Source organism: Pinus tabuliformis, chromosome 3_1 (assembly GCF_031772625.1).
Source record: "Pinus tabuliformis cultivar Carrire ecotype Pingquan chromosome 3_1, CPIR1, whole genome shotgun sequence".
In the NCBI taxonomy this organism is placed as follows: Eukaryota; Viridiplantae; Streptophyta; class Pinopsida; order Pinales; family Pinaceae; genus Pinus; species Pinus tabuliformis.
In genome coordinates this window covers 402,484,875-402,509,875 of record NC_142301.1, presented here as the reverse complement: position 1 = coordinate 402,509,875, position 25,001 = coordinate 402,484,875, and the positions used below count along the sequence as shown (strand labels likewise).

The window sequence follows — 25,001 nt, the reverse complement described above, 5'->3', positions numbered from 1 at the left end:
GTGACACATGGCAACGATGACATCATCCCACATATTGGCAATCACACGAAATGAAAATTCTTTACTTCGCTGATGCTCCTCCCCGGCTATGATTGCGATAAGGAAGAGGCCCCCGTATGTGATATTTTATAGACTCTATTTGATAAATATTTCGCATCCAGATTTCAGCCAATGCGATGTAAGAGGAAATCAAAGGGTATTTCACATTATAAAATAAAAAGGCCCTCGGACACAAGTTTAAAGGCCTTAGTGCCTGAAAGGTTAAGCCCCTAGTCTTAGCCCGTGGTTATATGAAGAAAACAGAGATAAGGGCGCTACATCAAAGGGGGGCTTAAAGGGAAGTCACATCACACTTGTTTCGTGTTATTCTTGTGTTAAAGGCCCACGTTTGAAGGACTCCCAGGTACACCATGAAACACGACACCAGGATTTCTCAGGGCATTGATAGTATTTAACAGAGATTTAAAGGGGGTGATGGGTCAACAACTATGGTTTTAAGAAGAGCAGGTGGTGCATTCAAGGCACAGGATGGGTTGATCCAGAAAAAGCCCACTGTGACACAGATCCGGAAGTCGGTGCCGAATGAAATAAAGGTAGAAATGACAGGGTCAGCGCCAAAAGCAGTTGTAGCAGTAAATCAAGAAGAGGGATAATTCAAAATCAAGTGTGGGCAGACTCAGAAATGGCTCTTTGTGACCCGCTTCCAAGGTCGGCGTCGAAGGCACTAAAGGCATAAATGACAAGATTTAGTTGAGCAGCACAGGAGACCATACCATGAACTAGATGCAGCGTGAAGCCAAAGTAATTATAGGGATGGGCGCAGAGATATTTCATTAATGTTTCATTTGTTTTGTGATATTGTGATGTGCTTTCCTTTATGAGGCAATTACTATTTTTGTGATGTTTTTTGGACACAGAGCCTTCCCTAGCTGAGACAGCAAGTTGATATGACATCTAAGACTCATCCCAGGGATATTTTGTATTGTATCATGATTGATAATGCACCCCTGTTCTTATAAATAGGGGTAGAAACACTAAATAAAGGTTCTGAAATTTGCAAAGAAAGGCTGCAAATTTTGTGAGACTGTGTCACTTAGTTACAAAGATCTTGTAGACTATCAAAGGAGTAGTCGTGATTCCCCCTTTTAAGTATTACAGTGTGTCATTTCCTGTTTTCATCCATTTTGTCAATGTTATTCTTTGAATTTATGTAACAATATATGCCAGAATGTTTCATACCTGCCTACAGATTCATTTGCATTGAGCTGTTAATGCACATGCCTGTTTGATGGGTTGAAATTATATCTTTAAACTGCACTACATGAATAATAGCATCCAGTTTCTTTTATGTCCATTATATCTACCTGTAACTCAGATAATTGTAGCAAATCTCATGGTTTCAAGCTCTATGTTTTTAATCTAGAATTCTTGGTGCTTTGAGCTATACATTTTTAGTTATCCCTTATCTTTGTATTCTCTCATTTACACCACAAAGCTGATTAAACTGTAAGCCTTTGAAGTGCTCGGTCTCCACTATTTTCTGTTATATTTCTGGGAACTGTGTATGTGTAGAAATACTGAAATACCTTACTTGTATCTTTGGATGAAAGAACCAACTCATGCCTCTTATATGTGTATAGAATATGGGTGATGTCTCCTCCTGCTTGAGAATCATTTGAGACACACTGATTTAGATGTACCTAGGTATTGGTCTTGTAAGCAATCCAAGGTTGTCTCTGGGAGTAACAACATCTTTTGGCACCGTTTCTGGGAAACTTATTCAAAGATATTTCCCCGGGATATGACAAATTGAGCACCCTTCATGTAGGTGAACGAATTCCCAATGGCAGTAGTCAAGGAAATCCTGGTTCAAGGAGACAAGGAAGGAAAGAGGGGCAGGTGGATAGCGAAAATAAAAGAAAATGAGTTAGAAATAAAGCCTACCAAGCTCATTAAAGGCTAGGGGTTGGAAAATGTTTTATTTGAATCCAACTGCCAAGCGCTAGAGATAAACCTGATCACGGAGGAAGGCATACTAGAGGATCAACATAGTAGTATTGAAGCATTTGAGCAGAAAATCTATGCCAAATACGAGGGATCGCCTTCGTATAAGAACATCGCTCATTACCTCTTATTCTTAAGGTGCTCGTTCGGGCTGGACACATCCAAATACCAAAGCCTGAGATAGAAAGTGCAAAAATATATCATATCCAATGGCCTACTCTACTTGAAGGAGCCTGTGGGGGTATTGTTGCTATGTTTGGTGGAAGGAGAAACCCATAAAGTGATTGGGGAGCTTCATGAAGGAGTCTGTGGAGGGAATTACAGATGGAAGGCCACTGCACACAAAATCCTCAAGGTCGTATTCTACTAACCTACGTTGTTTGGGGATGTTCATTCCAGAGTCAGGATGTGCCAAAAATTACATGTGTTTATTGAAAGATAGAAGTTTGCTCCTCTCCTCCTAATTCTTGTGCATGTAGAGGAGTCTTTTAGATAGTGGGGATTGGACTTCAACGGGGAGATCAACCCACCATCCAATGGCCAACACAAATGGATATTAATAGCCACGATTATTTCACCAAGTGGGTAGAGGTCATCCCAGCTAGAAATTATACAAACTCAGTGGTGATAAAATTCATGGAGGAGAACATACTATCCCGCTTTGGTTGTCCTTTCAAAATCATCATTGATAATGCTCAGGTCTTCAAATATGCCAAGTTCACCAGTTTTTGCCATAAATATAATATCACCATTAGGCACTCCACTACATGCTACCCTCAAGGCAATGGCTTGGTTGAGTCCTCAAACAAAGCTGTGGTGAGGGTGCTGAAGAAGACCATCACTGAAAATCAAGGGAACTGAGACTCCCAACTAAAGTTTTCTCTATGGGCCAACTGAGTAATGCCTAAATGATCCACTGGGAAATCACCTTTTGAGCTAGTGTAAGGCAAGGCTGTTGTCTTCTCGATCCAACTAGCAATGTTAGTAGTAAGGTCAGTACAAGAAGCCGAGGAAGAGCCAAGCACCTTGACAAGAAGGATTAATCAGCTGGTTGAGCTTCAAGAAAACAAAGAACAGGTGGAGGCCAAACTGTCCAATTGCCAGCAAAATATGAAATCTTTGTTTGACAAGAAAGCCAAGGACAAACCTCTTTAGCTAGGAGATTTAGCTCTCAAGTGGGATGTCCGACGAGAGGAGAAATGAAATCATGGAAAATTTGATCCACTATGGTTTGTCCCCTTTAGGATTGCATAAGAGAGATGGAACAACACACATCTACTTGAAAACTTGGATGGTGAATTGTTGGAATTGCCAGTAAATGGTCAATTACTCAAATTTTATTTTCAAAATTAGAAGTACTTGTCTTACACTCATTGTAAATATCCGATGTGTGTATTACAATTTTTATTTGAATTTTAATTTTATGTAAAAATTCCTACTTTCATGAAAGATATCTTTTGATTAGAAGTGACTCCATGTCCAAAGGAGTAAGTCGCAATGTGCAGATTCTCAACACCTTACTAGCATGGAACTATCCCTAGGTGGAGCCAATGTTGTCACTCACTGCTTTGCAAATGATCCTTTCTCCGGGATGCACAATAAAAATGAAATTGAAGCTGTCTCCTGAGCTAGAGAAAATATCAGAGATTGGTTAGAACCTCTCCATTGCATAGTGCTCGGAACGAGCTTTCCAACGGTATATAGAAGTCCAAAAAAGGACTCCTGTATTAGAAGTTAGAGCCTGTTAAAGATTGCCTTTGGAAAGCCTAGAAAACCAAGAAAAAACATTAAAGGGACTAAGGCAAATCACATTCGAGGGCCCTACACTCCCACATACTGCCGTCCTGCAAGTCTCTATCCCGCATTCCCGCATGACTCTCGCAGTTCCTTATGGGCTATATCCTTAAGGAATTGCAGGGGGAAGCACACCGATAGTGTTAAAGCGTCGGGGAAGGGCAGAGGCCGATTTACACTAAAAATCATTGAAAAACCAAGGGTAGGTGGACCCCCTTTCTCTCTCCTTCGGGGGGGCCACGTGGCACACTACCCGCAGTCCTGCACCCCACAACCCCGCAGCTTCACACTACCCATAGTCCCGCATCCCGCATATTGGCGAGGTCCCAGGGCACATACTTAAGGTTATCGATGGTTCAAAGTGTTGAACGTCAATATCACATCTCGCAATCCTGCAGGTCTCGCAGTCTCGTAGTCCCAATGGGCCCCGCATCCCACATCTCGGTGACCTCGTAGCCCCGCAGTCACAGCAAACTCCAAAACGTTATGGGGGGTCGATCTTGCAATATAGTGTGAAATCGTCGGGGAGGGCCGAAAAATTCTAACAAAGAAAAGCATGGAAAAACAAAGGTTGGGCCGCCCCCTTCTCTCTCCTCCATGTGGCGATACGGCGGGATGGTAAATCCTGCATCTCGCAATATCATGGGATCAGTGAGGTTTTCATTCCAAGACTGTGCGGGGGCCGATTTTGCAATACAGTGTAAAAGTTTTGGGGAGGGCTGAAATTCATTAACAAAGGGAATGCACTCGAAAATAGGGTCGGGCAAGCCTTTTCCACTCTCCTCCAGGGGGCCATGTGGGGACATACGATTGGTCCTTAGAGCTGACATGGCATTTGACGTCATCAATAACGTGGCAGTACAGATGCTGACGTGGGAGGGAACACATGTCACTCAGTTTTAGTTTTTTTAGGGGTCCTATGGGACCATTTCTAGGTGACACATGTCACCACTCATAGGGTGACACGTGGCAATGATGATGTCATCCCGCATATCAGCAATTGCACGAAATGAAAATTCTTTCCTCCACTGATGATCCTTCCCGACTGCAATTGCGATAAGGAAGAAGCCCCTAGATGCGATATTTCATAGGCTCTATTTGATAAAGATTTCGTGTCCGGACTTCAGCCGATGCGGTGTAAGAGGAAATCAAAGGGCATTTCACATTATAAAAGAAAAAGGCCCCTAGACACAGGTTTAAAGGCCTTAGCGCCTGAAAGGTTAAGCCCCTGGTCTTAGCCCGTGGTTATATGAAGAAAATAGAGATAAGGGTGCTACATCAAAGGGGGGCTTAAAGGGAAGTCACAACACACTTGTTTCATGTTATTCCTATGTTAAAGGCCCATGTTCGAAGGACTCCCGGGTACACCATGAAACACGACACCAGGCTTTCTCAGGGCACTGATAGTATTTAACAGAGATTTAAAGGGGGTGATGGGTCGACAACTATGGTTTTAAGAAGAGAAGGTGGTGCATTCAAGGCACGGGATGGGCTGATCTAGAAAAATCCCACTGTGACATGGATCTGGAAGTCGGCGCCAAATGAAATAAAGGCAGAAATGACAGGGTCAGCGCCGAAAGCAGCTGTAGCAGTAAATCAAGAAGAGGGAGCATTCAAAACCAAGTGTGGGTGGACTCAGAAATGGCTCTTTGTGACCTGCTTCCAAGGTCGGTGCCGAAGTCACTAAAGGCAAAAATGACAAGAGTTAGCTGAGTAGTGCAAGAGACCATACCATGAACTAGATGTATCCTGAAGCCGAAGTAATAACAGGGATGGGCACAAAGATATTTCATTAATGTTTCATATGTTTTGTGATCTTGTGATGTGCTTTCCTTTACGAGGTAATTATTATTTTTGTGATGTTTTTTGGACAAAGATCCTTCCCTGGCCAAGACAGCAAGATGATCCGACAGATGAGAGTCGACCCAGGGATATTTTGTACTATATCATGATTGATAATGCACCCCCTCTTCTTATAAATAAGGGATAGCAAAAATGAATAAAGGATCTAAAATTTGCAAAGAAAGGTTGATATTTTTGTGAGACTATATCACTTAGTTACATAGATCTTCCAGAATATCATAAGAGTAGTGGTGATTCCCTCTTTTAAGTATTACAGTGTGTTATTTCCTGTTTTCATCCATTTTTTCAATTTGCTTCTCTGAATTCAGGTAACAATAGATGCCAGAATATTTCATACATTTGCATTGAGTTGTTAATGCACATGCATGTTTGATGGGTTGAAATTATATCTTTACACTGCGCTACATGAATCATAGCATCAAGTTTCTTTTATGTCTATTATATCTACATGTACATCAGATAATTGTAGAAAATCTCATGGTTCTAGGCTCTATGTTTTTAATATGGAATTCTTGGTGCTTTGAGCTCTACATTTTGAGTTATCCCTTCTCTTTGTATTCTCTCATTTATTCCACAAAGCCGATTAAACTGTAAAACTTTGAAGTGCTGGACCTTCACTATTTTCTGTTATATTTCTGGGAACTATGTATGTGTAGAAATACTAAAATACATGACCTGTATCTTTGGATGAAAGAACCAACTCATGCATCTTATATATGTGTATAGAACATGGGTGATGTCTCCTACTGCTTGAGAATCATTTTAGACACACCGATTTAGATGTATCCAGGCATTGGTCTTGTAAGCAATCCAAGGTTGTCTCTCGGAGCAACAACATCAACAATGCCCCAAGCAACGTTGTTGAGGATGACCATGCGACTGAAGCTGGTGTTGTCACACCATCACCCACAGAGCCACTGTCAACAATAGTCTAAGGGGCAAGTTAAACTAAAAAGATCAACACTATAAGAGGTTGGAAAAAAAAAGAAATGTTAGTTGCAATTGATGACATAGAATTTAATGGATATTTAGTTCGGACATCTGCAAAAAGACATGGTATTCCTCCCTCATCAATAAATTATTAGATAAATGGATTGACTCACACAAAATGTAGAGGGCCTCTTATAGTTATCACTGAAGAGGAGGAGCCCGAGGTCGTTAAGGGGTGTAAAGAGATGGCCCAATTGGGACATGGGCTAGAGTTGATACAACTCATATCCACAGTTGCTCAAATTTGTCAAGGGAGACCAAACCCATTCAAAGATGGCTTTCCTGGTAAATCATGGTGGTTTGGGTTTAAAAAAAGGCATCCAGACCTTGTATTATGTATCATTAAGGACCTTGATAGAGACAGAGCATGGGATATTAATTCAATAAAGTGATTGGAAAATTGTGCTAAGTGTTTTTGTTATGTATAAATTTTTTTGTATATGCTCATTTGTGTAATATTATTTTAAGTTGTTCCCCTATATTATGTTATTTTTATTTTGCAACTTTTTGTATAAGTTTCTTTACATTAATTGACTATCCATTATATAAAAAAGTTCACATAACGTTAAATTGACAAATAAAATAGATTGATGCCATATTGTTTTCATATTTTTATATAGTTACAACTAATTTCACTTATCATTTCAAAGATCAAAACAAGATTTTTATGAATAAATTTCTTTACTAACTAAAAATATGTAACACAATATTAATATTATTATTATTATTATTTTTAATTTTTAAATCTTCTACCTATATTACCCATATAAATACTTTAATACCTTCTCAATAAAAACTCAACTATATTAAATACCTTTAATAATGATACCCACGCACAAGCTTTACATTAATTTATACATTAATCTTTAACTCATAAAAAAGACCTTAATCCAAATTTACTTAATTCACATAGATAAATTATATTATGTACATATTATTATATATTATATAGATAAATTATATTATGTACATATTAATATATATTATATTTTAGCCTAGCTCTTTTTTATATCCTGCGTGTCATCCAACATTAACGTAATAAAAACTTAATCTTCAAACTAAATCCACATGATTCTCACACGTAAGTCATGTTAAATCTATATAAACTATATTATATTCTAACATATCTTTCTTTTAATATTCTTTACACCATAACAGTGAGTTCCTAGTTTAGCCTTCCATCAAGTACATTTGAAAGATCCCGCACAAACTCAAATGCTACATTAGTGGAGCCATGACCTCCTTTCAATAGAACTAGAGGCTATAAAAAGGCCACCTTGTAAAAATGTGCCCAAACTTGAAATATAATGATGCCTTTCCAAATACATGACGTTTTTTTAGTAAAGTAGATGATTATATATAAAAGGTTAACCAAATCATATATAGAAAAGTTGACTTAGTAAAATGTGCCAAAATAAATATTATATAAAATCAATAAAATTAAATAATTGCATGTAAAAAGTTCACTTGATATAATGTGTCTGAAATAAAATATAAAAATATATCTTTAGCATTAAGAATAAAATATAATTATATAACTTTTAGCTCTCAGGAGAAAATAAAACATGACAAAATCACTTAAAATAAGTTACAAATTTATAAATTATATGTGTAATGAGGACAAAATCTTAGAGAGTAGGCCCGCCCCCGGGTATATGATGTATGGTATGACATGAGTGAAGGCGTGTGTGAGATTCACGGATTCTTATGTTTTCCTAAGAAACGCCTTTGACTGCAAAATAGCTTCAATGCTTACTCATTTATCAGCACCTCATACGTCCGTTTTTATTTTTTCAAGTCAGGAAAAACGCTTTCAATAATTTTGGAAAGAAAGTACATGGTTCAGAAAATTGATCTTTTCGTTATTAACCTAGAGAGAAAAATATGAAATACTTATTCCCAACAGAGTTTAACTATGAGCTGTATCATTTGGGCATGAAAAAAATAAATGTGCAACAAACATCTTCTCAAAAAAATAAAGGTCGTGGACAAAAAACGGAGGAGACACTGAGCTTTGCATTAAAAAAAATAGATAGATCTTTAGATCGATATGTGGTGAGTTCCCTGCAATACACTGTTATCAAAAGACGAATATTATCTTGTCCGGCTCTGAACTACATCCATCCTTTGAGAGCCTATCAGCTTCACAGTTTTGGTTCCTATATATATATATATATATTTTTGGAACACTTTACTGAGGGTCCTTGTTCTAAGTTTCCAAGTGTCGAGAACTGCAGAGTCTAAAGAGCCTCTATCATTTGTCCATTCAATCACTAATTTAGAGTCTCAAAAAATGGTGAATTCTCTAAGACCGAGCTAGATAGCGCAGTGCAAAACACCCCCATAATGTAAGTAACTCAACACGAGTGTTAAGGAGTGCACTGGCCCTAAAAGTATGGCCATGCCACATCCGAAGAAAGAAAAAGATGATGCGCCATAAAAAAAAACGCTGACCAGGAAAGCAACCCATAAATTTTGAGGTCAACTTTTAGGATTTGTTGACAAAAAGGAGAAATGCTCTAGGTAAGAAAATAAAATTTAATTGTTGGTCCTCCAGATGTCAAGCTTCACTTGTTCGAAGATAAGAGCATTCTTGGTCTGCCAAATACCTCCAATAATAAAGAAACCAATATCCGATGACTTTTATGATCCACGTCCCACCTACCAAGGCAAGAAACAATGTTTGAGTGATCCCAATCAGCTGGAGAGTTTAGCAAGTTAAGCACCCAAGTCCAGATCGATGAGGCAAAGGGGTAGTGGATAAAAAGGTAATTTATGTATTTTTTGTGGGATTGGCAAAGACTGCATCTGCCCTGACCCTGGTAGCCCCTCTTACATAGGATTTCCCAAGTTAGAATTCCTTTGTGTACCACCAACGAGGAAAAACACTTGAGTTTAAGTGGAAAATTCTATTTCTAGGACCAAGCAAGCGAAGAGAAAAAAAAATATCGATCTAGAGGGTTGGGTGATTAACCAATGTGCCTCATGAACAATTACCTTTCCTTACTGTGTGCCTCCAAACTAGATTAATTTGTCTTCCTTAGGAGAGAGGACAATCCTAGAAAGTTTAAGGATGGAAATATATTCCTTCTAGTTCAGAACCAGGTGTTCTATCATCTCAAGCTCATTTTCATTTTTCCAATGTGTGAATGAAGGAGAGGAAAGAGAAGCATTGGTAATGTCTTTAATCACAAAAATACCCTGATTGTGTAGAAATGTAATGAAGGTGAGAGATAATATATGTGAACCTACCATGCGAGAGAGTGAGTCCAGGGTAATTTCTGGGATAGATCCCAAGCCAAAATCCTATCTAATATTACCAAAAAATCATTGCTTAGTCAAAAGGAGACTACGCCATGATAGGGAGATGATATGGGGGTCATGTGTGCCTACATGAAGATAGCTTATGAGATCCCTGTTCTAGATATATTTAGTTATCATGATTTGATGCCAAAGGCCATCACTGCAAACAACTCTCCATTTTTTTTTTAAAAGCAGTGCCAAATTGAAAGAGGCAGTGTCTTTAAGATGCCAACCACCATGATCAACATGTTGATTAAGCATCTCTAGGCTGACAAGATGGAATTTACAATATTTTTTTGTGCCTTCCCATAGGAAACATGAAACTATAGAGTTGATTTTGCAGACAATTCCCTTTAGGAGTTTACTATGAACTAATCTTGGATCTTAAAAGAATTTTATTCATAAAAAATAATGGGTTTAAGAATGTAGGTCTATATGTGTTAGGGTGGCATTAGCCAGAGGGGTATTTTTTTTAATCTAGGATGACGTTTTTTTTTTTTTTTTTTTTTTTTTCAGTGAGGTTTGGAAGCAACTTCAAACAACTTGACCAAAGCATGTGTTTGTTTCAAGGGTTAATCCTTTCCTCTTTATTTTCTATCCATAGTATTTCTATGGTATGGGACCCCGTAAACACAATTAGACACTTCTAAGTTGGGTTTTCCTCTTCTTATGTCAATTTAAGCTCAATCTTCCACTGAATAATAGTTGTTCTTTGTTCCTTTCCTTGAGTTCAATTCTTACACATCCTTTGAGTCAACAATCAATTAGTAGACTACCATGCCAATTGTGCACTACTACTAGTAGAGGGCATTCTCATTGTGAATGACACTCAATCCACAAGCCTAATCCATTAATGTGTTGTGTTCCTTCAGGAAACATCATGGGCTCCCATGTGGCCACCCTTTGTGGTTCATGAAATTAACACTCCATCACAATTACAATTTGAATCACTTTCCTACAACAATAACTTGGTACCTCCCCATGCTCTTAGTTAGTTCCTTTGCGGATCCTCCCTACAATAGATTATTGGTCTGTAAATATGCCAAATTATTATTGTTTGAGGGTCTTAATTTTGATGGGAAATCTCGTTAATATTGGTCATCACTCTATTTTTCCCCTTCTTATCCTAATCTTCAAGCTCTCAATCCTGTTGGGAATCATGATGTCGTTAGACCAAAATCTATAGGGGTTAGTCAACGATCGTATCGCCAGAGATAAGGATCCACGAGAGGCGGTTAGTCCATGTCACGAAACACATGGGGAGTGTTGGTTTTCCAATTTCCAACAATATCCCCCCCAGTGCGAGTTGGGTGTGTATCGAAGTCATGACCTATGCTCTGATACCACTTGTTGGGAATCACGATTGTCATTAGAACAAAACCTACATGTGTTAGTAAACGATTGCAACACCAAAGATAAGGATCCACGAGAGGCGGTTAGTCGATGTCATGAAACACACAGGGAGAGTTGGTTTATCTAATGTCCAACAATTCATCCCTGGTGAACTCCTCATTATGATCTTTTTATTCCCATTTCTTCTCATGTGTTTTCCCTATCCCTTTTGGAGGTGGATCCCAATTTTCACATCTCATAGCTTGGTTGGCTCTAGTTACATGTCACAAGACTAGAATCATAGGTGGAATTAATGTTTAAGATGTGTATTTAACACAACCCCTCCATACAAAAAATGAAAAATAAAATTGATTTTCTCTACTTCATAATTGAAGATGTACAAAACATGTGATTGGGAAAATAAGAGGCATTATGCTCTCTATAGCAATGTCTCTATAGAGATTTCAATTCCTACTTGACTTGGACTCTTCGACCTTAAGTGAAGTGCAAGATTGATGCAAAGTTTAGTGGTTCCCTTCCATCCTAAGTTACATTAAGTGAAGTGTTTTATTATCTTAATTTTAAGTATATACTACAAATATTACTCAGTTTATCTCAATTTTGAATATATGTATCCACCTACATTAGTAAGGAATAGTGGTAATTTTGAGCCAAAAATTTTGGCAAGGCTCCTAATTGCTGTAAATCCCAAATTTTGTACTTATTGTCTCATCTCGATACATATTTTACTAATATAACATCCACTCTTTTCAGTAAAAAAAATAACAATATATCTCTATGTTTCTTTTCTTGAAAATTTGTTATAAATGTTGACCATTGGTGAAATGTTGTAGATATTTCCCATAAAATGGTATCTAGAGTAAAGGATGTTTTAAGGAACTTTTAGATTTTATTGGATGATTGTATAATTCAAAGTGGAAATTTCCCTCTATTAATACTCATTGTAAATTTTTAAGGCTAGGGATGAACATTATGGAACATAATTGTTATATGGAAGTCACTTATTAGAAGGAAAAGTTAGCTATTAATACCTTGAGTTGGGATATGGATTGAGTTGTTGATAGGTGGTTATTGTTTTGGATAACCACTTATCATATCGTAATGTTGGTGTTTGATTATAAAAATCATGGTTTTGTTTAAGAAAGTGGCAAAATGTATCATAACTTAGTGGTCAACTAGTGGTGGGGATAGTGATGACTAGATATGTTGGTTGGTTCATCATATTTATCCAAGAGAAGGTACACCACCTTAAATGACTCATTGGTGGTCCATTAGGTGAAAGGTTTCACCCCTGCTAAATGCCTTAGGGTCTTGGGCAGTTAAATTATTTTTCTTATGTCGAAGTAAATGAGCTCTAAGCTAATAAAAAATAGTTTAACGTCTTACTCTAGGACCAAAAACAAGGTTTCAATATCCATCATATTTCTGAATTCAAGCTTCTATGATTCATGACAATATACCAAGTTTGTTCTGGAAAAATCACATAAAAATTTCAAGGTCATGCATTTCAAACCACTTACTATGATTCGTCTTTGTCCTAATGATGAACCTCGATAAGTGGTACGAAATGTGTGACCTTCAAATTGCTATGTGATTTTTCTAGAAGAGACTTGGTATATACATCATATTAACAAGAAAGTGATTGTCCCTTGTTTTCGTCACCAAGGTTTCCTCCAATGGGGATACATGTACATTTTCTAATATAAAATGCACAACCTTTTTTTCAAACATGGCCAAACCTATCATAACTCCATTGTCAATGGATAGTGAAAATAACCATCACTTGTTCATTTTCTAATATAAAACTCAACCTTTTTTTTCAAACATTGCCAAACTTATTATAACTCCATTGTCAATCGATAGTGAAAATAACCATCACTTGTTTCTATCCATGAATGATGGATGACACATCATTATTACTTAACGAAAATGGCGTTCCATCTGAAATAACCAGTTAGTGGTTTAAAATTGGATAGATGTTCACTCCTATGAGATGCCTCTAGGTCTTAAGTTATTGAACTATCTCCTTAAGTTCAATAAAAAGCAAGCTCCTCTCCAATCAAAAACACCTTTTAATCATATTTTAAGATAAAATAATAATTTTAACCTAAATAATATTTATAAAAAAAGTAAATATCATATACTATCCTTGATACATAACATGTAAATAAAATTTGTTACATATTTAATATGGGTCAATAACATAGATTACTTATACCACATGCCAAGAAAACACAAAGCTCATGTCCATATGATATTTTTTGAATTAATCAATTTCATTAAAAATGTTTAAAGGGCATAACTACATTTTTGATAAATTTCAATCTTTGATTTGTGACTATTGTTAACAATATTCTAGGATATTCCATGGAGCTTAAATCCCTACCATCCACATTGATAATTAAATTAAAATTATGGAAGCTCTATTCTAAAGTAGACATAACAAGTTATGGAAGCTATAACAAAGTGGTGTTGGTCATTGGTTATTTTTCTACTAGAATGGCGAGGAAGGAGTTGCTGATGCAATTCCCATTTACCATTTGGCTCCCGTTGGGGCTAAGGAGTGGGATACTCTTCATTAAATAATAAAAATTATTACAACTCCATTTTGTGGACGAATATGTCTTTTTACAAAGTGATACCCAAATTTATAGAGTTTTGAGTTTCAGTACCATTGGTAATTACCATGGGCAGATACAATGGGTAAATACCATGGGTAAAAACCATGGGTAACCACCATGGATGGATGCGATTTTCCATTCGGATCATGCCTCCCTCCTTAGAAAGCAATGGTCCCCATTGCATAGAGTTCCATCCTGAGAAGCTTTTATTGAACATGAGCCACTGAAGAGAAGGGTTTTGTGTGGTCGATCCATAACCATGGGTTTACAGATGACCCAAAACTATGTGTTATTGAAAACAAGGGTTTTGCATGGTTGACCCATAACTGTGGGTTTGTGGATGATCCATAACCATGATGAATGAAGATTCGAGGATATAGATACCCTATAATGCTTGTGAGCAAATTGTGATAGCGACATTGTGCAGAATAGAAAATGGACTTTAATGGAAATGGTTTTGTGTGGTTGACCCATAACCGTGATGAACGAATATCTGAGGGTAGAGGTACCATGTAATTCTTGTGGCCACCTATGATGTTGACAGCGTGCAACCTAGAAAATAGACTTTGATGGCAAGGGTTTTGTGTGGTTGACCCATAATTGTGTGGTTTGTGGATGACCCATAACCATGATGAATGGAAGTCCAAGGATAGAGATACCCTGTAATTCTTGTGGGCCAACTATGAGACTGACAGTGCATGGACTAACAAATGGACCTCAAGATAGTTTGCTTGTCAGTCGACCAAAATATGGTAGAAATTTGGTGGCTTATCTCTGTAGATTCTCACGATCTAATCATATGTTCAAGTTTCACATTCTTACTTCCTATTTTAATTCTTTGGGCTCGATCCCCCATAGTAGGTCTTCCATAGTCAATGCCAGGCTCCCCAAATCTACAATAACATATTTTATACATAAAATGGGTTAACATTGTAGGAGTTGTCCCTTTGTCATATTTCTGGATAACAAGAAACAATCCACCTTTAATGCAAACCATCCATAAAAATTTCTGAATATCATCAAAATAATAACCAATAATACCTCCAAATAAAACCAACATATAATCCACATTGAGTGATTGCATGATCTCGCGCAAGATAGACTTGAATCTTCTCGGCTGTGGGGATTGACTTCACTAAGATCAATGAGTGGATAGGTGCAAAGTATTTAAATACAACCAACATATAATCCACCTTGAGTGATTGCATGATCTCGCGCAAGCTAGGCTTGAATCTTCTCGGTTGTAGGGATTGACTTCACTAAGAGAAATGAGTGGATAGGTGAAAATAATTTTAATCGTTGCTTGCACCACATTGAAGACACTCCAAATAGTTATGAAAAAATGATTTCGATCCTTGGGAGGACCTTATTTGCATTTGACAAGGAAAAATTGATCCCTTATTTTGGTTTTACGGATGTTTCAACACATGTTTAGTTTCTATCCAGATGATAGATCATGCAATCAATTTGAAGAAGCATTGAGACGCTATAGGGAGATAATCCCACATCTTAAACTGGTTTGGTCAACATCCTTTTCCCTAGTTATTGAAGGATAAATCTGTATCATGGAACAAAGTGGTGGAAGTTTCATGTTCTCTTGATAATTGCAGATAAAATGTTGACACTAACAATGGTCAACTAAGTACATAGAATACAGTCAATGCAATAGTGGAAGCCAATGAATATCCACCATTAGTTGCCTTCGTTGGAGTGGGAGATGGGCCTCGAGTCCCTATATTGATATGTATTAAGGCCATATAGCTTGAGATTGACATTAATGACATTTAGGAATAATTATCTCATGATAGCATGTGAATTAGGTGAGTCCAAATTTTGTCAATATGGAATTTCATATTACTAAAGTCCCCATGGAGAATCTAATTGACCTCCAATAAGTGGTCAGCTAATGAGTCTCAAAGCTAGGCACATTCTTTCACCACATTTGGTTAGTACACATTTACAAGGACAATAATATTTCCATCTAGTTTAAGCAAAAGTATATCACTTAGTTAAATGGTTCAGTACCTTGATCGATTACGCATGCTCTAAACATGAGCGAGGTAAGAGTGGACGGCCCACCTTGAATTTCTTCATGCGAGGTATGAAAATATATAGCACTAGGCCATATGTGATTGAAATTCAATCTCAAGGTAATACTAGTAGCCTTCATTTCCTATAGACAAGGACCATTAAATGTAAAATCAATGTACGAGTTTTTCTCACTATGGCTTTTCTAAGTGGACCTATATGACTCCTTACATTCCCATATGTAACTTTCATTTTCTCCTCATCCTCACCATTGAGAACTTGGTAGGAGTCACGAGACACTATGTTTCTCTTCTCTAGCACTAGTGGAACCCAATGGTCCATGGTATTTGTCTTTGGTATTTTTTATTCTTCTTTGGAATCCATGATGTCCTACTTATCAAACCTCTAAGCGGGATACTAAGCCCTTCATCTATTGCCCCCATGAGATGTAGTATCCCAATATGTTCCATGTGCACATCGCACATAATTGAAATGCCTAACTTGGATGTTGTTCACCTAAAACTAGTTTTAGCCTTAGTTCAAGTTGTGAGGACCATCACGCCTTTTCCTTTCCTTACCACTTGAGCTCATTCACCACCTTCACCAAAGTTCGACACCTTTTGGGTCCATAAAGTTGGGGTGACGAGGGTGACTGTATCAGAGGATTCAACCTTAGTTAATGGAGGGAATGCCTATTCTAATGGTAATGGATTTGACAATGAAAGCACGTATTTGACAAGTCGTAGACTGATTTATGTTAATATTAGACAACTTTAATGAAAACCACCTCTTTATCCTTATCCTAGCTAAGTTATTTCTCTCTATATGAATCGAGTTATAAATGTTGTCAGCTCCAATCATAAATCTGAAATGATGGCTAGTTGTTGTGGCCATAATGCTTAATCCTATAGAATCAAATCCCTCCTGTATCAACCTCACTCTTCATTATTTCCACTCTCTTTATATCTAAAACTACCTATAATAGAAGTTAGTGATTCTCTAAAAAAACACACTAATTAAAATGGTTAAGAAAGAGCTACAACATAAATGATGCCTTCTTATAACTTGTTTCCATACTCGTGCAATAATCTCACAAAATATGTTATAATAAATGCAAAATTGTGACAAATTCATTTAAATTAGCTCCCAAATAAATACTTAAAATGTCCCATTTAAAATTACGCATAAAAAAATATAACATAAATTATATTAAACTTAACATTTAAAAAAAATTAACAATTAAAAAAACCTATAATAGAAACAAACCTAAAATTATTAAATAAAAAACAAAACAAAACATAACCATCACAACCATGTTATTATAACCATTAAAACAAAAATAAAAAATTGATCATAAACTAAAATGTTAATATAAAAATAAATAAATAAAAATTAAAATAATTAAAAACTATAGATAAACACTCTAGACTAATAATACATTAAAAAATATAAAAAATAATTGTCACGTCAAAAAAGTTACGAAGCAAGCAATTGTATACCTAAAAAAAATTAAAAATTAAAATAAAATGACAAAACAAACACACTAAGCTAGTAATACATTAAAAAAAATAAATAAATAAAATAACTGTAACCTCAAAAAAGTTACGAAGCAAGCAATTATACGCCTTAAAAAACATTAAAATAATGAAACAATAGTTATTAACAAATTTAATTTAAAATCACAAAAGTTACGAAGCAAGCAATTGTACACCTTAAAAAAACATTAAAATAAAATAAAATAATAAAACAATAGTTATATTAACAAATATAACAACTATAAAGCAATAACAAAACAAACTTTTGAATTACTTTATAGTTTTATATAAAATTTAACAACTATACAGTAATAACAAAATAAATCTTTTCAATTTCTATTTCAATTTTATATCAAATTATATAAAACTATAAAGTTATTCAAAGTAATTTTACATCAAATTTATACAAAATATAAAGTAATTAAATATAAAATCATTTTAATTTAGTTTATAATCATTTTCTATTTTTAATAAGAAGGAGATATAATTTTTTATTAAACACATAGAATATAATAATAATATTGATATTACAGTTTAATATCAAAATGATGTATAATTTTTTTTATTTAAAAATATATATATCTTAATAAATAAAATATTTTAATATTCACATTAATAATATAAATTTATATCAACTATATCTATAATTAGTTATTGACTTTAGACATTTTAAAAATATATATTAATTAAAAAATATTTTATTCTTATTCATAAATACAATATTTCAATGTTTATATTAAATAATATAAATTTATATCAATATTATATGGATAAAAATAAAATAAATAAAATCTTATATTTTCACTTTTAAGTATGAGGGGATGTGTAGTTGATTGAATTATTAATATGTACACATTAAAATATATTATTAAGAAGAAAAACATTCAATATTATTTAAAATTCAACATCATATATATAGAGATTCTATCCCATGGATTTATGGGAAAGAGATATTCTATGCCATAGAAAATATGGAAAATTAAAAAAACATTTTAATGTGGAAAGTGATAAATAAAATATTTCAAGAATTACATCAAATAAAATATTTTAATATCGATTATGTATATATGTAAAGAAAATGAAAATTAAAAAGTATTTTATCAGTGTATTGTTCAAAATAAAAAAGATGTGCAATTACTTCTCTACTCAACATAAACATGAAGTTGATGCATAAAATATGTGTGGCCCAGATACATGTTAACCCCTATTTATTAAGTGCTAAAATAACTTGAACTCTTTTTGCACTAAAATAAAACATATATATATATATATATATATATATATATATATATATATATATATATATATATAATTTGAATATTTTTTCCATTTATGCTTTTGGTGATACATGTTAATGGTTAAAGTAATGATCATCATTTCTTTAACTAACCTAATATTGCTTTTCCATGAATTAGAGTCCTAGAAGTGATAAATATAAAATGCATAGCTGAAATAAAAATAGTGTTAATAAGAAATCCATGGCTTTGATATATATGTGTGTGTGTGCGCGTGTGAGAAACATAATAAAACATTAAAATAGGGCTTTAACTGCATGCACTCCTAAACATAAAAAAATAATATTGAAAAATGAAAGATGCCAGAGATAAGATAGAGTAAATTGATTAAATTTAAGATGTGTAGAAAATTGGTGGGTGAGAAGCCAGTTGGTACAAATCTAAATTTATAAATTTATTAAAAGTTAATGCAACCTAACAAAACACACTACAGTCGTTGATAAGAATATGTTGAACATATTCCCTTGAGAATCAATCCAGATGTCAATTAAAAAAGTTAAAAAAACCAAGAGATCCTCATCCACCTTAAGTTGAAATAAAACTCCTTTGGCAATTAGTTGAAATTAGTCGACTTTATCAATAATAAAACACATCTAATATGTGCCTGAACAATAATAAGAGGCATCTAACCTATACCTAACCTTATCTAAGTGTAGATATGGGTTATTCCAATGCATGGACACAAAGTAAATTATTAGTTTTATAATTAATTTTTTAATAATATATTTATTATTTAAATAAAAGAAAAATGTCAGTAATAAAGAAATTGGTCTAAATTTAAAATAAATAAAAAATAAAATGTATAATTGAAATTAATTGTACTTTTTTTTAGGCTAATTGTATTATCTTTATAAACTAAAATTTACATAATGGAATGTATACCTTTAAGTAAGATTTTAATTGAGGAGACCTAGCCATATCCAAGACTATACTTTTCTTAAAGAGAAGAGGGACAACTAAGTTCTTCGATATACAAAATTAAACTGAGTAAAAATAATAAATTGACCTAAGTGACCTTGTACATAAATATCAGGAAACATTAACAAAAAGACCATGACCAATGTCCTAACATATATAAGTTGAAGGATTTATATGCAAGACTCCAATGTGGATGGGTGCTTTTGGGTCCTCTATGATTCCTCCTACCACTAGAGGAATGTCGAGGCGTTGTTCAACCCTTTCCATTCTTTGGTCCAGATCGCTCATATGCCTATGCAAGTGCTCAAGAGAGTGCAAGATATCCATTCGGTTCTTGTGTCGATTCAAGATAGTCCATCCCAGTAAAAACTTCATCTTTCGGTAAAGGTCTACAATATGCATATATTGGTTGAACCATCCCCTAGTGTGCCTGTATCTGAGATCCAATCAACCCATTAAGTCAAAACCTATGTGCTTAAAAGGGTAATCCTACAAGATGATGTCTTGTTGTTAGATGAGGAGAGTTATTCTTGAGCGTTGGCTAGTGTAACTTCCTAGTATAATGAAGCAAATAATTCTACCCTATGGTGTATGCATGTGTGACCTCTGTGGGTCTTCTCTTGATAGTAAGTGGCCCCTCTCTTGACCTGAGCCCATTGGCATGGCATGTGGAACAAACCCACGAGTTGAAGAAATTCAAGAAAATAGCAACCTCTACCTTGGATTCAAGAGGAGTAATGGTGTTGCCCCAAGTGGTCACTACCCATAAGAGAACTGCCAAACAACCTAGAATATAAAAAGCATCAAAAAACACCACCAACCCCGAATTCTCCATCCAACAGAAAGCAACAACTTTTCTAGTTAACCACTATGTTAAAAGTCCCTTGAGAAATGGAAAGCCTGCAAACAAGCAAGGATATAACATCGCTTAAAGGAAGGAAGAGGAAAGAGTGTATAATTCAAACAACAACCAAGGTAGAGGGCTAGTGATACCACACAATGATTCACCCAAGGAGTGAAGAGGAAAACTAGGATATAGAAAAGAAACAGAGTAACCCATCAACCATGAATTCCCCACCCAACACCAACCTTCAACTTGGCCAACACACCACTAGGATAACTCTCCCCTTAAAATAAGACAACCTCCATGCATGAAAGGAAACAAATCTGCACATACGGAGAGAAAAGCAGGAGCATAAAGTTCATATCAAGACTGAGGCTACGAGCTAAAAGCATAACTGAAAAACTTGCCAGGAAATGGAAGGGAAAATCCATGCTCAATAAAATAGGGAGACACGTGCATAGAGGGAAAGAGGAATAACAACCAACGACCGGTGAACATCACTCAAAGAACCCTACAAAGATGCTAAATTATTTGAAACATTGTAACTCGAAAGATAAACATATTCATACTCGATAAAAACCGTCCAAAATTGTCGTGCTTAGAGGAGGAAACCCTCATTTTTATTGGTGGTTACCAACATGACCAGGACATCGTTCCCCACCTAGTTCCCTCTATATGCATTCATTAAGCAAAGATTCCTTCGCAGTAAATTCAATAGCCACAACGAGGTGATAACTTCCTTTGCCATCACATGAGTAAGTCAATTTCCCCCTCTGGGGATAACTTCTTGTTTGTCGCCTTCCCATCATAATTAATTATTTGTGCAACTCATTCATTACTTCATTTAACTTCACAAAAAGAAAAATACCACAATTTCTAACTCATTTATCAAATGATGTAACAATTTCTCATCCCACCGGCTCCTCACCTCATTAGTCACCTTTCCAAAAAATTAACTTTAATTATAATTAGCAATATACAAATTAAATATTAAATAAAAATAATCTCAAGAAAATTCAATTTTAAACCATGTCAAAAATACTCTTAAGAAAATTCAATGTTAAATAATGTCAAGAGTACTCTCAAGAAAATTCAATGTTAAACAATGTCAAGAATACTCTCAAGAAAATTGAACAGTACTTAAGTAATTGTAATTCAAAGAATTGATTTTCATTGAATTAAATATTCCGTTTAAGATTTTCTTGTTTTTGATGATGTGTGAAGATGAGTGGTTTAGTGTAAAATATTTATTTAGATACCCTGTATTTAAATAAATTTTCCCTCGACTCCATTTTCCTAAATCAAATCATATCATATTTAAATATTCTTTTCCTTTGGCTCCGTTTCCTGAATCAAGTCATATCATATTTAAATATTCTTTTCCTTTATTTCTTTTTTCCTAGCTATTATGATGAAAATAAACTATAGATCATCATTTTGGAGCGTAATAGTATGGCCAAATTCCCTATTTTAAAAGAAGTATCCCTGTCCATGGAAAAAACAAGCAGGCACTTCATAGCTGATGAGAAATTATGGTTGTTGTGAACAAATTTGCAGAAAAGCAGACATTTCATAGATCATGAGAAACTATAGTTACTTTCGACAGGTTTTCAGAAAGAGAAATTACGGTTGATGTCCACGAGTTTTGCTGAAAAATTACTTATCAAGATTTTCAGAAATACGTTATAAGAATGTCGTCATAGAAACCAGATGTGAAATGAACGTAATTTGAACCAGTCATTTCATGGCTTTTATCTATCACAGCAAACCAATCTCCAACGGTCTGAATGTAACCATCAACAGGATATTATAACAACTTAATAAGTTAATTTAAGTTTACATTCTAGAGAAGTCTGGATCAGAGAGGGATTTTGGGAAATGTGGTCTCTGACCTTGCCATGGAAAGATACAAGCACGAAGAATTCTCCTGTAAAAAGCTGAGAGGTCTCTACATCTACACCATGCTTTTCAAATTCCTCCAGAATCCTCCACATACGTCTCGGCCCTCTTTGGCTAGTGATATTAATAATTGCTTCCCTCCCATAAAACTCCACGGCAACTTTAATCTCCATGTTTTCGTTTGCTATTTTTCCAGATTGAATTGCCACCAGATTGTCTTTCTTGCTCTTCAGTTGATGTATATTCTCCTCCAGTTTTCTAATGTAATTGATTGTTTCCTCAAATAATCCGCATCTGTCAAGCTGGATCAACATCAAGAAACAGAAAATAATTTACTATCAAACATTTTTGCACATACAATATAATACGTTGAAGGACAGTATCAATCATGGAAGTTGCGTAATGGTGTAATTACTTTGGCAGGAGAAGCGGGCAACAGAGATTCCAGTTGTGTACACAAAGATTTCATTCGTTTCCTGCGCAATTGTTCTGCAAATATTTGGCTTTCTTTACTAGAAAATTTCATCATACGATCAACATCTCGCCAGACTTTTTCTTGAAGGTCATTATAGTCCTGCGAGCTGGCTATATCTATTTCAGACTGACGCTTTCTGGAAATAGTAACTCCGCAGTCGACCTGCCGATCGCATTGTGAAACATTTGAATACACTTTTCTGCTCGCAGGAAAGGATTGCGAAAACAGGCCATCAGAAGTCATAATTAATTCTCCAAGATTGAGTTACTAGTAATGAGCGAGTGGTGTTATATCGTAATCTGAAGTGCCTTGACGCGTGTCACACGGTTTCGAAATGTCGGTGGATGACTCTCTCTTGACTACGACAGGGATGAGAGCTGTTGGAGTATTTTATATGAAGAGAATCACACGTGACAAAATTAGAATACGCCACGTGTTCCAATAAGTCATGCACACTGTCCACGAACGATTGTGGATATTTTGGGAGCCCGGGTTGTTAGCGTAGCCGCGTGGTACGCGATATCCCGCAACAGGAAGGGCTTTTCAGGGAACTATCATAGGTGGATAACCGTGGATTGGACCGTTGAGATTGAAAATCCAATATATACAATGTTATAGGTCATTAATGCGGGTTACCAGTTAGATTTAAGAAAGTATATTATTCAGCTCATTAATAGTATTATATTAATTGCCAAAAATTCTATAACTTGAGATGAGATGTGGAATCAAAAAAATTATTAAATTTATTTAACATTTTAATAAACTTTATAACATGTGCGTAGAGTTGACTGAATTTGATTGTTGGTTTAGTCTGATTCATACTTTTAGTCAGTAAAAAGTATTTCAATCATTGTTAGGGTGACAAACACACATATACATATCTTACCTTCAATATTTAAATATAAAAGATGTGGTAGACGTATATTATCCCTTTTATTTTTAAGGATGTCAAGGACAAAGTGAGATGCCCATATTTACAAATATAGCTTTCAAATCTAAAACGGTCCAAAAGGAAATTATTCTTACACTAATTTCTTAATAATTATATCGTTTAGAATATAAATTAACTCAATGGATTTTGCATTTCCTTTTTATATGAGTTTTTTTATATGGTTTTTTTTCTTCATTTAATTAGGTTAAGTTTAGGTTGAGATTAACGGGTCAAGAAAATTGCACATTAAGATCAATTATTTTAATATGTTTATTATTATTATGAAATATTAAGTTTTTTAAAATTTTGGTATAATATTAATAACTTGGTTGGTTAGTTGGTCAACGAGGAAATGATATTTTTAGAGATTCCTATAAAATTTCAAATACTTAAGTGACATGTTTTTACTTTTATGATATAGTAAATATTATTTATACAATAGTCATTATGCTTAGAAACACATTAATCCTCTCACTTGAGTAATGCCACTTCATTATATCAACTATAATATCATATCTATTATACTACCTAAACCTATCACCTATAACATAATTATCTTTTCACACACACTTACTCATGAATGATCAAATCACTAACTAACAACAAGACCCCTAACCATTATAACATCATAGATACTAAACCTACTAAACCCTAAGCATTGTGAGACAAGTATGCCCCTTGTCCTAATGACTTTTTGCATAATCACCTCTTAATAGAGATAACCCCAAATACATTAATCCACATATCCACTAATCCCCCAACATAATGAATTACTAACATAGTCACCTCCTGCCACTTTATGATCTTGAAGACAATATTGATTTAATACAATATGACCCTAGAAACACTAACCCACTAATGCACATTAACCTTTAATTGATATGACCCCCCATGCAATGATCTCCTAACAACTTATGATCTTGAAGCACTATCCCCTATGAACATTGGCATCATGTTAGAACCAACCACATCCCCTTGACCCATCCCTTGTCCCACTCACCCATTCATGGCATGCTCCCCAATCCATTAATATTTAAACAACATAGCTTGATAATTTCATCTCCCATAAACCTCCTAACCTAGCGACTCCATTAATCTATCTATCCTCCACCCTTAGCAACCAATTGATCACTTTTTACCTCCATTAC

At 35.0% G+C, this 25,001-nt stretch overlaps 1 protein-coding gene across 1 annotated transcript; it reads right to left on the bottom strand.

Annotated features, from left to right (window-relative positions):
- Nucleotides 1-22,360: 22,360 nt before the first annotated feature.
- On the bottom strand, nucleotides 22,361-23,165 carry LOC149187433 (uncharacterized). The gene is made up of 2 exons (XM_089412816.1): nucleotides 22,863-23,165; nucleotides 22,361-22,749 (listed from the first exon to the last, which is right to left on the bottom strand). The coding sequence occupies exons 1-2, from the start codon at nucleotides 23,163-23,165 to the stop codon at nucleotides 22,366-22,368; spliced, it is 687 nt and encodes a 228-aa protein (XP_089268942.1). The 3' UTR covers nucleotides 22,361-22,365.
- Between the last annotated feature and the right edge of the window lie 1,836 nt (nucleotides 23,166-25,001).

Excerpts from the sequence above, each read along its gene's own strand:
- LOC149187433 (XM_089412816.1), bottom strand. The coding sequence starts at position 23,165 with ATGACTTCTGATGGCCTGTTTTCGCAATCCTTTCCTGCGAGCAGAAAA. Across the intron at positions 22,750-22,862 it reads TGCCCGCTTCTCCTGCCAAA|CTTGACAGATGCGGATTATT; the intron begins GTAATTACACCA and ends ATGTTGATCCAG.